This window comes from Euleptes europaea, chromosome 5, assembly GCF_029931775.1.
Source record: "Euleptes europaea isolate rEulEur1 chromosome 5, rEulEur1.hap1, whole genome shotgun sequence".
Classification (NCBI taxonomy): Eukaryota; Metazoa; Chordata; class Lepidosauria; order Squamata; family Sphaerodactylidae; genus Euleptes; species Euleptes europaea.
This window is the reverse complement of record NC_079316.1, coordinates 71,718,260-71,730,443: the sequence shown is the minus strand read 5'-3', so window position 1 is coordinate 71,730,443 and position 12,184 is coordinate 71,718,260. Positions and strand designations below refer to the sequence as shown.

The 12,184-nt window shown below is 41.7% G+C and overlaps 1 protein-coding gene across 2 annotated transcripts in view; it reads left to right on the top strand.

Moving 5' to 3' along the window:
- Nucleotides 1-12,184, top strand: part of DHX32 (DEAH-box helicase 32 (putative)) — a 41,710-nt gene that overhangs the window by 3,466 nt on the left and 26,060 nt on the right. For both annotated transcript variants that reach the window (XM_056850075.1, XM_056850074.1), the window contains exon 2: nucleotides 5,847-6,040. In XM_056850075.1, coding sequence (XP_056706053.1) covers nucleotides 5,847-6,040 — 194 coding nt within the window. The remainder of the gene's footprint in view (nucleotides 1-5,846; nucleotides 6,041-12,184) is intronic.

Here is a 12,184-nt window from a genome sequence, read left to right as displayed (position 1 = left end):
CATGTCCATTTGCCATTCAACCCTAAGAAAACTGTCCTAGGTGTAAGCCCCATTTAATAGACCAGAGCAAGAGTCTTAGTAGATCTGCTCAGAAGGACCCTGGCTGTTACCGCACTAGGTATTCCCAGCGATGTATTAAGAGTTTGAAAATGTTATAAAAAACATCGCTTTAAAAGGGTTTTTGGATGCCATGGCTAAAAAATGGTTGGAAGACGTCATCACAGCTAAAGGGGCCAAACAAAGTGGGAACAGTCTTTTTTATAACAATTTCAAACTCTTAATTCATCGGTGGGAATACATAGAAAGTGCGAACAGTATTTTTTATAACATTTTCAAACTCTTAATACATCGCTGGGAATACATAGTGTGGTAACAGCCTGTTAGACTTGCACAGGGAAAGAAAATCTTCTCAGTCTTCCTGCCAAGGCCCTCAAGACTATTTCTCCTATCCTCTTCTACTCACAAAGTTGTCCACTAGGGTTTGTATGTTGGGTGTTGTTTTTTTAACTCATGGGAAAATGTACCAGCCCCATTTGTTGTTATTGTTGTTGTGATGAAAACAAAATGGGAAATACCAAAGACATTAGCAAATAATCATTTTACTTCATTATTCCGGTGTATGGCCTGTCTGATTTGCAATATTAAGATTGACACAGAGCGAGAGGTTTGACAGAGATGCAACGTGACATCCCCAGCATTCATTCTGTTCCATTCATCCACTTTCTGTGCTGCGTGAGCTCAGGGCTGGATCACTGGCAGGCAGGAGGCCAACTGGCCATCATGGGCAGGCAGGAAGAGAATCTGTCTCCCTCCTTGCAGCTGTGATACTTTTTCTAATGTAGAAGAGCTAGATTCAAGTCCAGTAGCACCTTAAAGACCAACAAGATTTCCAGGCTATAAGCCTTCAAGGGTCAAAGCTCCTTTAGTCAGATGCATGTAGGAATGAAGGAACCCTTGAAAGCCTGTGCCCTGGGAATGTTGTAGGCCTTTGAGATGCTGCTGAACTTGAATCTGACTCTTCTACTGCAGACATGGCTACCCATCGGAAACGATCTTCCCAATGTGTTTTAGGCACTGTGCCTCAGGAAAATTTTGCCCCAGGGTGTCTGACATTATGTGTTTTGCCCCCTTTGTCCCCCAGCCTGGCCAGGGTGGCTGCAGCCTCAGCCGTAGCACTGGCCTGTACACATACCACACAGTAAAAGGAAGGGAACTGTAGTGTTGAGAAATAAAGTGGAACAAGCTTCCTAGGGAGGTGGTAAGCTCTCCTTCCCTGGAGGTTTTTAAGAAGAGGTTAGATGGCCATCTATCAGCAATGCTGATTCTATGACCTTAAGCAGATCATGAGAGGGAGGGCATCTTGGCCATCTTCTAGGCATGGTCACTGGGGCTGTGGGTGGGGAGGTAGTTGTGAATTTCCTGCATTGTGCAAGGGGTTGGACTAGATGACCCTGGTGGTCCCTTCCAACTCTATGATTCTAAAGGCTGTAATGAAAACAAAATTCAAAAATGGCACAATCCTGTTATCCTTCCCCACATTCTTGAGCAAAGGGTTAGGAGGGCTTATGCAGTACTAAATATGCAGGCGTTGGGAACTCGGGCTAGGGAGGCATTGCTTCCCCATTAACTGCTCAAGACATGTGGGTCATGGGAGCTGGAAAGGAAAGGAAAGGAAAGGCATTGCTTCCCTCCCCTGTAAGGTCCCTGCAATCAATATGCTTTTCTCCTCCCCTCCTTAGATCTTTCCTCATGTTTAGCCCAGAGCAGAGATGGTTTATTGAAAATTCAAGTCCATCTTCACAACTACGCAGGGCGTTTTATGGACATCAGCTAGTGCTGGAATAATTTTATCACATCTTATGGAATTACAGTCTTTGTAGGAAAGAGCTGCAAGACAACTCGGTGTTGCCTCTAGGATTTTGGCATCCTTCAGCAAGGCAGTTTCAGTGGGCTTCTGGAAAAGAAATGAGAATTCTCCTATCCTATCTCTGATCTTCTTGAGTGTGCCACACATAGTGAGAATGGCACCATTTTTTGAGTGGCTAGAGGATCCCTTGCTAGTCTTGGAGCCTGGAAAATGCCCAGCCTGACTCCCTCTATCAGGCACTCCAGAGGATTTGGCATTTTCTCCTGTCTAGGGTTGCCAGGTCCCTTTTTGCCACCGGCGGGAAGTTTTTGGGGTGGAGCCTGAGGAGGGCGGGGTTTGGGAAGGGGAGGGACTTCAATGCCATAACGTCCTATTGCCAAAGCTGCCATTTTCTCCAGGTGGACTGATCGCTGTCGGCTAGAGATCAGTTGTAATAGAGGGAGATCTCCAGCTACTACCTGGAGGTTGGCAACCCTACTCCTATCCCACAAATTGTACCTAATATGAGGACTAAGGTGTGCTTCCATCCTTTTCTTCCGGAATCTGCAAAGTGTACACAAGCTGCATGTCTACTGGGGTGGTGCTAAAATAAGCAGGGAATAGGATTGTTAGGCAGCTCTGACTTCTCTGAAAAGGAACTGATTACACCCATCCTCATAGATCTCTCAGTTGTGCTGAGATAACTACTATTATTAAGCATTTAGTTATGTCACATGTTTCACCTCACTCTTCTTCTAAGGAACTTGGGGCACTGTACAAAGTCCCCATCTCCACTGAAACTTCACAACAGGACAGTGAAGTAGGTTAGTTTTCATGTTGGGGACTGATTGCACAGAGGTTTGAACCCAGGCCTCCATGGTCTAAGTCCAACTTTTGGCCAGCTAAGACACTGCTGTGAAAGAGTTAAGGTACCCCAAACAGTTATTACCTTAAGTCTAGCATGGGCATGACACATTAAAGTTGTGTGTGTGTATGTGTGGAGGGGTTTTTTACAATGATTATGTTACTTGATTTTTCAGAATGTCATTTTGTGATTACTTACTGCTTCATAACCACCCAGGTGGCATTCTGGCTGAACTTTGAAAATGTAAATGTGCTGTTGCTTGCTGAAAGCTGCATTTTAATTCATCATAGTTGTAATAAAAGTAATAATCTTTTTAAACTTTCAGCCCCGCAGTCTTCTTTGGGACCAGCAGGAAATATGTCTAAAGACTAAGGGGGGGAAACTAATTTTTGGAATGTCTGAGAACCGTGGAGCTTCAGTTAATGAATTGCTTGTAATATACAAAAAGCAATTAACAAGAACCTCAAGCTAAATTTCATCGCTGTAAAACTTGAGAAAAATGTAAAGAACGTTGTTCATTGAGAGTCTAAAAGGACTTACACATTTTCTGGCATAAATGCATAAGTCTGAGCCAAAAAATATGTATGCAACACACTATTTATGGATAGTGTTTTATTGGTTTTTATTGTACTTAGAAATTATAGACTTAAGCTATTTTTATTAGTTCAGACCGAACAGCTGCCCAGTTGACGTTAACTGATATTAAGTTATTTCAAAGTAAAAGTATAATCATTATTGTCATTATCATTATTACTATGTCTGCCTTTCTCATTGGGCCCCAAGGCAGATTACAAGCATGGTAAAAACTTTTCAGTCAGTCATTAGGCATACTACAAAATATGATAACATCAGGCAATATGTAATCAGGTTACCAGATAAGATAACATTTGAATCCAATGGCAAAGATTCCTAGTAAACCGACATAATGTAGTTGGGCTGGGTTTATAGAACAGAAGGGGGGGAAAACAGAACATTTCCTGTAACCATTTCTGTTTAAGGGAACAAGACAATCATTGTAGGAAAGACTTTAGCTCTAATAAAAGTTACCTCCTGAACCAAGCCATTACACTGTAGCTTTGTTCTTTCTACAAAAAAAGTCTTCCTGAAATCTGTTTTGCAACATAATAAAAAGCGTCAGGGCCTCCCTAACAGTCTCAGACAGACTGTCCTACAATGTAGGAGGCACCACAGAGAATGCAGATGAATGGGCACTTGCCCGTTTTATCTCTTTTCAGGGTGGCGCCTTCCACTCTGCAGAACAAAGTGGAGAGGTGGACCTGCGCATGTGTGGGTACAATGCCTTTAAGGGCTTTGTGGGTGATAGCCAGCACCTTGAATTGAACCCTGTAACTGATTGGTAACCATTGGAGCATCATCAGGAAGGGAGTGATGTACAGATTCTGCTTGGCTTCCAGTAGTAGCCTTCTTAAATTGATTAAACAGTGATTTAACCTCTCTCTTCCCATATGTCCCTGTCTGTCCATTAAAATCATATGGTTGCCTCCTAGTACTCTATAACGTAGCACTGCTATGTTCCATGTAGGAGGCACTGTTAGTGCAACCCTACATAACTGATATGTCATTCTCCCCAATTCTATGAGTTGCTTCTGCTCTCTGTCAAAGCTCATAGAGCTGGAAAGGAAGAGTATATAAAATCTGAGGACATTTTCCACATTGGAAGACCTTACATATGATCAATTAAGGCACCCTCCAACCATGGTTTATCCATAGTGCAAGATTTGTGTAAGTTGGTAGCAGTATTATATTTAGCATGAGCATTGTCTAGTCCCCATATAGAATGGAGGGATCTATTCTGCAAACAAGTAGATAGCCATACTTCAGTTTGCCTCTTCCCCAGCCACGCACAGCTGTGTGTTCTGGTAGATTTGGAACACACAATACCTGGAGAAAGTTGAGTTACTGCAGTGGGCCCTCACCTCGGGCAACAGGACTCCCTCAGGGTTTAAGGAGTGATGGTGGAATGTGAGCTACCTGACACCATTAAAAAGAAGCATGGCTGGATGAGTGCTTCTTCATGAAGTAATGAATGTTTTAGAACTGGAAAACAGCCCTCACAGAATGCTGCTAGTGGACTTTGGGGGTTACATTACTCATCACTCTTTTTTTAACAATGTCCCAAGGGTGCTTGTTGCATTCTCATAACTGCATTCCGCACATTAATAAGAGTAGTTATCTGGTCTTATAAAACACTACTGCCCTATTTGTTTGTTTGTTTTGTTCTGGTCTGTCAGAAGTCAGACTTGGCTCTGTGACAGAAAATAAACTTTACTGGGGAAACAAACCAAGATGGATGAGCAACAGTTCTGTCCGTAGTATGTTGAGGCAGAAAGCAAGATAGGATAATAATAAATGGGTTTATGACACCACTTCTGGTAGGAAATAGTTGCCTTATGATGGTGTGCAAACTCATTTTGTGTTAAATGCCCCTTGGAGAGGAACTAATGTGCGGGTTTCCCCGTCCTTATTTCTAAAGCTGAATGTGTCCTTCTTAAACCCCCTTGTTACCAACAAACGACAAGATATTAGAACCACTATGGAATTCTGCTACAAGTACCAGTTACCCTGATAAATGCAAACAGTTTTTCTGCTTCAAATAAACATTTGTTGTTATTGTTGTTGTCTGTTTACTTCTTCCTGGCAGACGGTTGTTTCCTTTGACTGCACTAAAGCCATCATAGGGCCATAGATGGGCCCAGTAGGAAGCACAGGCAGACCATGCGGCCCTGACCCTGACCACAAGTTTCTGTCACATAACATTGTTAAACCAAGCAAACAGCGGAGAACTCAAGAACAAGAGTGCTGATGTCCTCTTCTCCCCAGAGGCTATTCCTGTCACTTCTCTAATGTACTCCAACTAATCTAGTGCAGAACAAGAAATTCCCAGAACCGTCTTTCACTTCATGTTTGACCACTTAACTGACTCCGGGTCTTGACATTTACCCAGGCAGATAATTTCCTCTTATTGAACTGTTCAGTTGCTAGTAGCCAGGCAGCTAGTAAGCGACACAGGAGTGCTTGGGACAGCTCTTATAATCAAAACATGCTAACAAAAAGAACCCCAATGTGTGTTTATTTTGTAGGCTGAATCATTCTCTCTTTTTTTTAACATTCAAGGTACCTCAGTGGTGTGCTGAGTATTCTCTTGCTGCCCGTTTTCAACATGGAGCAATTGTTTGTACACAAACGTGTAAGCATGCTGCGGTGTGGTTGGCACTGAGAGTTGCTGATGAGATGGATGTCAACATTGGTCATGAAGTAGGTTATGTGGTTCCATATGATAATTGCTGTAACAACGAAACAATCTTGAGGTTGGTGTATTTATATCTAATCCCTCTAATAATTACAAGCTCTGTCTTTAACCTGTGCATGTGTGTAGTATATACTTGCTTCAATAGAAAAAGCAAATTCCCAAGATTCCATAATACTTTAGTATCACTTTTTTTATTAGAGCAGCGTTCAAAATCTTCTAGTATAATCTTTATTTCTTTTATTGCTTCTTTAGGGTTTGTCATGATAACTAGAAATATGGGGTGGGCTATGTTCCTATCTTTTACAAATCCATACTGGTCTTCTTTTACTATATTAGGGATAGCCTTCTTTAGTCTATTTGCCATTATTTTTGCAAAGATCTTATAGTCTTGATTAAGAAGACTTATGGGTCTATACGAGCCTACCTCTTCAGGGACTTTCTGTTGTTTTGGAATCACTATTATTTCTGTTTGTCTCCATGAGTCTGGGGCCTTCTTACCCTTCAAGACTTCACTGAACACCGTCTGAAGTTCTGGGGCTAGAATTTCTACCATTTCCTTATAAAATTCACTTGTAAACCCATCTAAGCCAGGTGATTTACCCTTTTTCAGTTCTTTAAGTACATCTTTTATCTCTTGCAATGTGATATCCTCTCCCAGTTTATCTTTCTCATACTCCTTCAATGTTGTGTTAATGTCTTCTTCAAAATCTACTATGTCCCTCTTCTTATATAGATTTTTATAGAAAGACTCAAACACCTCCATAATTTCTTTAGGGTGTTGTGTTGTTTGGCTATTTACATTTATACTTTTTACCCGTTGTCTTTCCTTCCTATTTTTCAAGTAATTTGCCAGTCTTTTTGCTGAATTAATACTATTTCTTTGGAATTCATTCCTCACCATAACTTCCCTTTTCCATAGTGTTGCTGAGTCTAAAGCCTCTAGTTGTTTTTTAAGGTCTATTATTTGATTCTGTAAACTGGGGTTATATTTGTTCATTTGTTTACTTTGTAACCTCTCCAATTCCTGGATTTTGAATTGTCTTTTTGAGTGCCATTCTCTTTTTATATTCTTTTCTTTCTTTATACAATACCCCCTTATCACCGCCTTTGCAGCATCCCATAAGATATTAGTAGAGACTGTCCCTCTGTTTTCCTCAAAATACAGCCTTATCTGCTCTTTCATATATTGTCTATCCTCTTCTTTAGCCATTATTAAATTATTGTACCTCCAAGATCTTTTTGTTTGTTGCTGCTTTAATTCTATTTCGACACTTATTGGAGCATGGTCAGATATCCAGATTGGGTGAGTTTTGATTCCTTTAATGTTCATATTGCTACTCTTTCCTAGGATTATGTAATCTATACATGATGCTGTTTTATGTCTGCTGGATATGTGGGTGGGTTTGGGTTGATAGCCCATAAGTTCGTGCGCCTCTTTCAGTCCCCATTCTCCCAGATTAATTATTTTATCTTTTGTAATGTCAATATTTAGATCCCCTGCTATAATAATTTCCCCCTCTGAGAATTGTTTGGTTTTTTTAAATATTCTACATAAAAACTTCTTTTGCCCTTTGTTTGGGGCATAAATATTTACTATTATATACCTCTTGCCTTCCAGTTTAAATTAAACTAGCAAGTATCTACCATCTCTGTCTACCATATTTTCCACTTCCTCTGCTTTAAATTTCTTATGAATCAATACTGCTACCCCTTTAACTTTAGTGTCACTTCTGGCTTCTGCTAATGTCTCCCAGACCAGGTCATTTAACAGCAGCTTTCTGTCATTTTTTTTCTTGTGTGTTTCCTGGAGGCATATTACATCAATCTTTTGATCTTTCACCAATTTAGATATCCTATATCTCTTAAGATCCGAAGTTAATCCATTGACATTCAGTGTAAGTAGTCTTATTGACCTATCCATATTCCTTATTATTTTGGGCTTTGGGACTCCGTGGCTGTGGATATTTTATATAGTTTACTAACCTACCCCTCCCCTTCTCCCCCACCCCTGTGGTTGAGAAAACATTTGGGGAGAATGCATCATCCCCTCTCTACACCTCATGGAGTGCACCCATCCCCTCACTCCCCTTAATGCTATTAAATATTAAACATTAGTTCATTTTACGCTTGTATACTTCCCTTTTAGGTGGTTCCACTTTGTGAGTCTGTCCTGGGGTGTTTTTCGGCTCTCCCTGAACCTCCTTCTTCAGAGTCCTCGCAGAGTTCTGCTTCTTCTTCCATTTCCTGCTCACTCATGTCTTCTGTATTAATTCCCAGCTGTTTAAGCAGTTCTTTCGCTTCAGAAGTATTATGTGCTATAAGTCTCTTTCCATCTTCAAATATAATTATTGAGGATGGGTAGCCCCACGTGAATTTACATTATTTATATGCAGCTTTAAGGATGCATTAAGTTCTTTTTCTTAAGAGTCTCTTGGCAGAAGTCCTGTCTCACCCAAACTCTTCTCCCTCTGAAGCTCAAGTCCTTCTTCTTTTTTAATTCTTTATATATTTGTTGTTGGATTTTTTCTCTTGAAAATTTAATAATAACATCATGGGGGGCCCCGCCTTTTCCCCTCCTTTGCAAGCGGTGTGCTCTTTCTATTTTGTCAGGTTGAAACTTGACTCCATTAACTTCAAACCACTCCCTAAGAGTTCCTTCTAAACTCTTCGCAGAAATCTTTTCAGAAATCCCTGCCAGAATTAAATTAGCTGTCCTGTTGCAGTCTGAAAGTTCATTAATCTGCCGTGTTAAATAAGCAATCTTCTGTTCATTTTCTAGAGCAAGTTCTTTGGCGGAAGAAGCTGTTTGCTTAACTCCTGTTATCTCCTTCCCTATCTTAGCTACATCCTCCTTTACAGACTTGATTTCTTCACTTATTTTATCTTGAAATGCTAGCACTGTATTTTGAAGAGCAGTTATTTGCTCTGACAGTTCCCTGATATTCTTTGCCATCTTTAGTAGCTAATTTGAGGAGCAATGAGTAAGCTGTTTGCAGGCACAGGGCGTTTCCTTACAAAAGAGCTATAAATAAAAGTCTTACCACTTAGAGTTTAGTCTCCTCTGCTTCTCTTGGTTTCCCTCCCCTCTTATCTCATAAGTATATACTAGAACTCCCCTATTTACATTCTTTTGAGCTGTAAATACTTTAGTTCAAAGGAGAGCTCGGAGTTCAGTGACCGGCTTGATTTAGCACATGCGTGCTCCCCAATACTTTAGTATCACATTCAAATTTGACCAACATGGGAACAATACACTGAAGAACTATACTGAAGAAACAAAAGGATGACAGGTTCCTTCCAACAAGAATCTTTTGAAGAAGACCCTACAGTTTTGGAAAGTGCAGTGAAAGCTGCACCACAACTGGGAGAAACAAATTACTGGGAGCATATAGGATATCAGTAGAGCTATTCCAAGCCACAGAAATGGAGTCCATCGAAATCTTGACAAGAATACGCCAACAAATATGGGGGGAAACCAATATGTAGATGTGACAAGATAGACTGGCACTAGTGGTGCAAAGGCAAGGCCATCCAACAATCCATGCCTTGTGGGTTGTTGAGCAAAGGCCACCTCTGCCTCCTTAGACATGAGACCACCAGAGGGCATACTGTGACCACACTCCACCCCTGCAGAGACTTCAGACTTGAAGGGGCTTGAATATTCACCCTGATCCACTTCCTCCTATTGGGACTCTCCCTTCATTTTCGTGCCCTTCTATCTGAGCTATTCCTGTGTAGAGAGGAATAGCCGCAACTGTGCTGTCCTTGGCTCTGGGCTGGAGGATCTTAAATAGCTCCTCGCAGTCCCTGCAAGTCCCTCTCCCTTCCTCTGGTTTATGGGAAACCAGCCATTCTTGGGTGGTGACTCCCATCCTTGGAAAAGGATGGGGATGGACTCTGTTCCCTTGTGGCCAACTGCTCTGGCCTCCTTCCTGCCCTGAGCCCATCAGGTCACTTTCGGGCTGTGGAGGCATGGCTTTGGTTTCTGGTCATAGACACAGCATTGTCAGCTAGCCACATGTTTCTGCCACCCTAAGGAAGCCTGGCCCTGCAGTTGTACAAGCTTTTCTCTGGAGCCATAGACAGGCCATGTCCTCCTCTCATCCCCCTAAGGGGCTGTGACCTCACCCTGCTGCCCCACCTTTACAGTGGTCATGGGACCAGCTTCAGAGCCCCCATTTGGCTCTGGACACCACTACCTCTCCAGGTTGATTCTGGCATCCTTGTTGTAGACCCGGGACAGGAAATCGGCATTGCCATGGGCACTTCCATTCCAATATTTGACAACAAAGCTGAAAGGAAGCAATGAAAGGTACCATCATAAAAGGCATGAATTGTGATCCTCGACTGAGTGAAACCAGTGGAGGGGGGCATGATCAGTAACCAGTGTAAAATGCTTCCCAAAGTATTGCAGGACCCCCTACAGCCTATCTGATGGCTAGGGCCTGTTTTTGGTTGTTGTCTAAGCTTGCTGGCGGGGTGCAGCTTTTGGCTCAGGTATACAGGTGGGTGTTCCTGTTTGTCTTGTTTCTGGGAGGCCCTAGCCAGTGTTTGAGGCATCTACATGCAGCGGGAATGGTTGCGTGAAGTCGAAGTTATGTAGTATCTGGGGTCAGTCAAAGCACCCTACAGGGCCTAGTAGGATCTGTCACAACATGCTGTCCATTGAACGGGGCGGGAGGGGGGGTTCTGGCATTTTCTTCTGCAGCAGATCTATCAGGGGCTTGTAATGGATGTGAAATGAGGAAAAAATATTCATAATAGCCAGTAAGGCCAAGAAACTTTGCTTCTTGATCTTAGATCAAGGTATGTATTTCAATAAATGTAGCTTTGCCTGTAGATGCCAGAAGACCTTTACCTACCACATGCCATGTATTGGACCTCTGAGAATCCTTCCATAATGCTGCTAGGATCTGTTTTAAATGAGCTAGATGTTTATGTCAGCTGCTACTATAGATGAGGATTTCATTGATATAAGCCATGGACAAGGCTCTAAAGAGTTTTAGCACTTGGTCCACCAGTTGTTGAAAGGTTGCCACAGCCCTGTTGAAACCGAACTGCATTGGCTTCAACTGATAAAGGCCTTGAGGGGTGGCAAAGGCTGTTTTCTTCCAGTCTTGTTCCCTCAAGGGAACCTGCCAGTACCCTTTTGTGAGGTCTAATGTGGTAAGGTGCTTGGCTTCACATAGCTGGCTTATCATAATGTCTATCCATGGCATGGAGTATGTGTCAAAGGCTGTGACTTTGTTCACCTCCCTGAAATTGATGTAAAAATGGATGGTCCCATCTGGTTTAAATACTATAACAATGTGGCTCTGCCAGTCACATGTTATATACCTCCTCCTCAATGGCATCCCACAGCTTCCAGGGAAAGGGGAATCAGGGCACATGGATAACCTTGCCTGGTGGTCCAAATTACCTGTTGGAGCAGATGGGTCTTCCCTGGTTGTTTCAAGGACAAGTCTCCAAAGTCCAACAGGAGTGTTTACAATTGAGCCGTTTGGTTTGGTGGCTACTCCAGGCTCATCACTGGGATGGGTAGGGTTCCATCTTCAGCACCAAACTTTCCAAGTTTTCAGGTAATTGACATGGATGCCCTGCTTGGGATGATACATTTGGTGTCCTGAATATAAAGAGTAATTATTGTCAGGAATATCTGTACAATTTTTGAAGACTCTAAGGTTTATAAAAGAAATGGCACCTGATCACCTAAACTTTATGGAAGTTTAAAAATACATCAACTTCTTAATAATGTTCTTCACCTCATGATTTTGACACTATACTGTATTTAAAAATACAAGTTTATTTTTAAATAAACTTGACTTGACTATACTGTATTTAATGTATTTAAAAATGATTGCTTGGATTCTTCCTAAAATTTCCATTGATGGAAGGAATTTCTGTCCTCAGAATGGCACTTCTATGCACCCTTTCCTTCTGCAACCTAAAATGTCCTTTGAAATGTTGCTTCTGGAAGATGAGGGACTTCCAGGAATAGCTTGGGACAAGCTAGAAGAGGGTAATCTGTGAGAATTTATCCCCTTCAGTCTTTGGAAATGTTAAGTGGGATTAAAGCCAGTGTTTTAATATACAATCTGAAATAGAATAAGCAAATTGTAGAGTTTTCTCAAACATAAGCAATTTGCAGAATTTTCTCAAGCTCTGTCACATTTGTTTTCCTAGTCTGAAAAACTGTTAGATT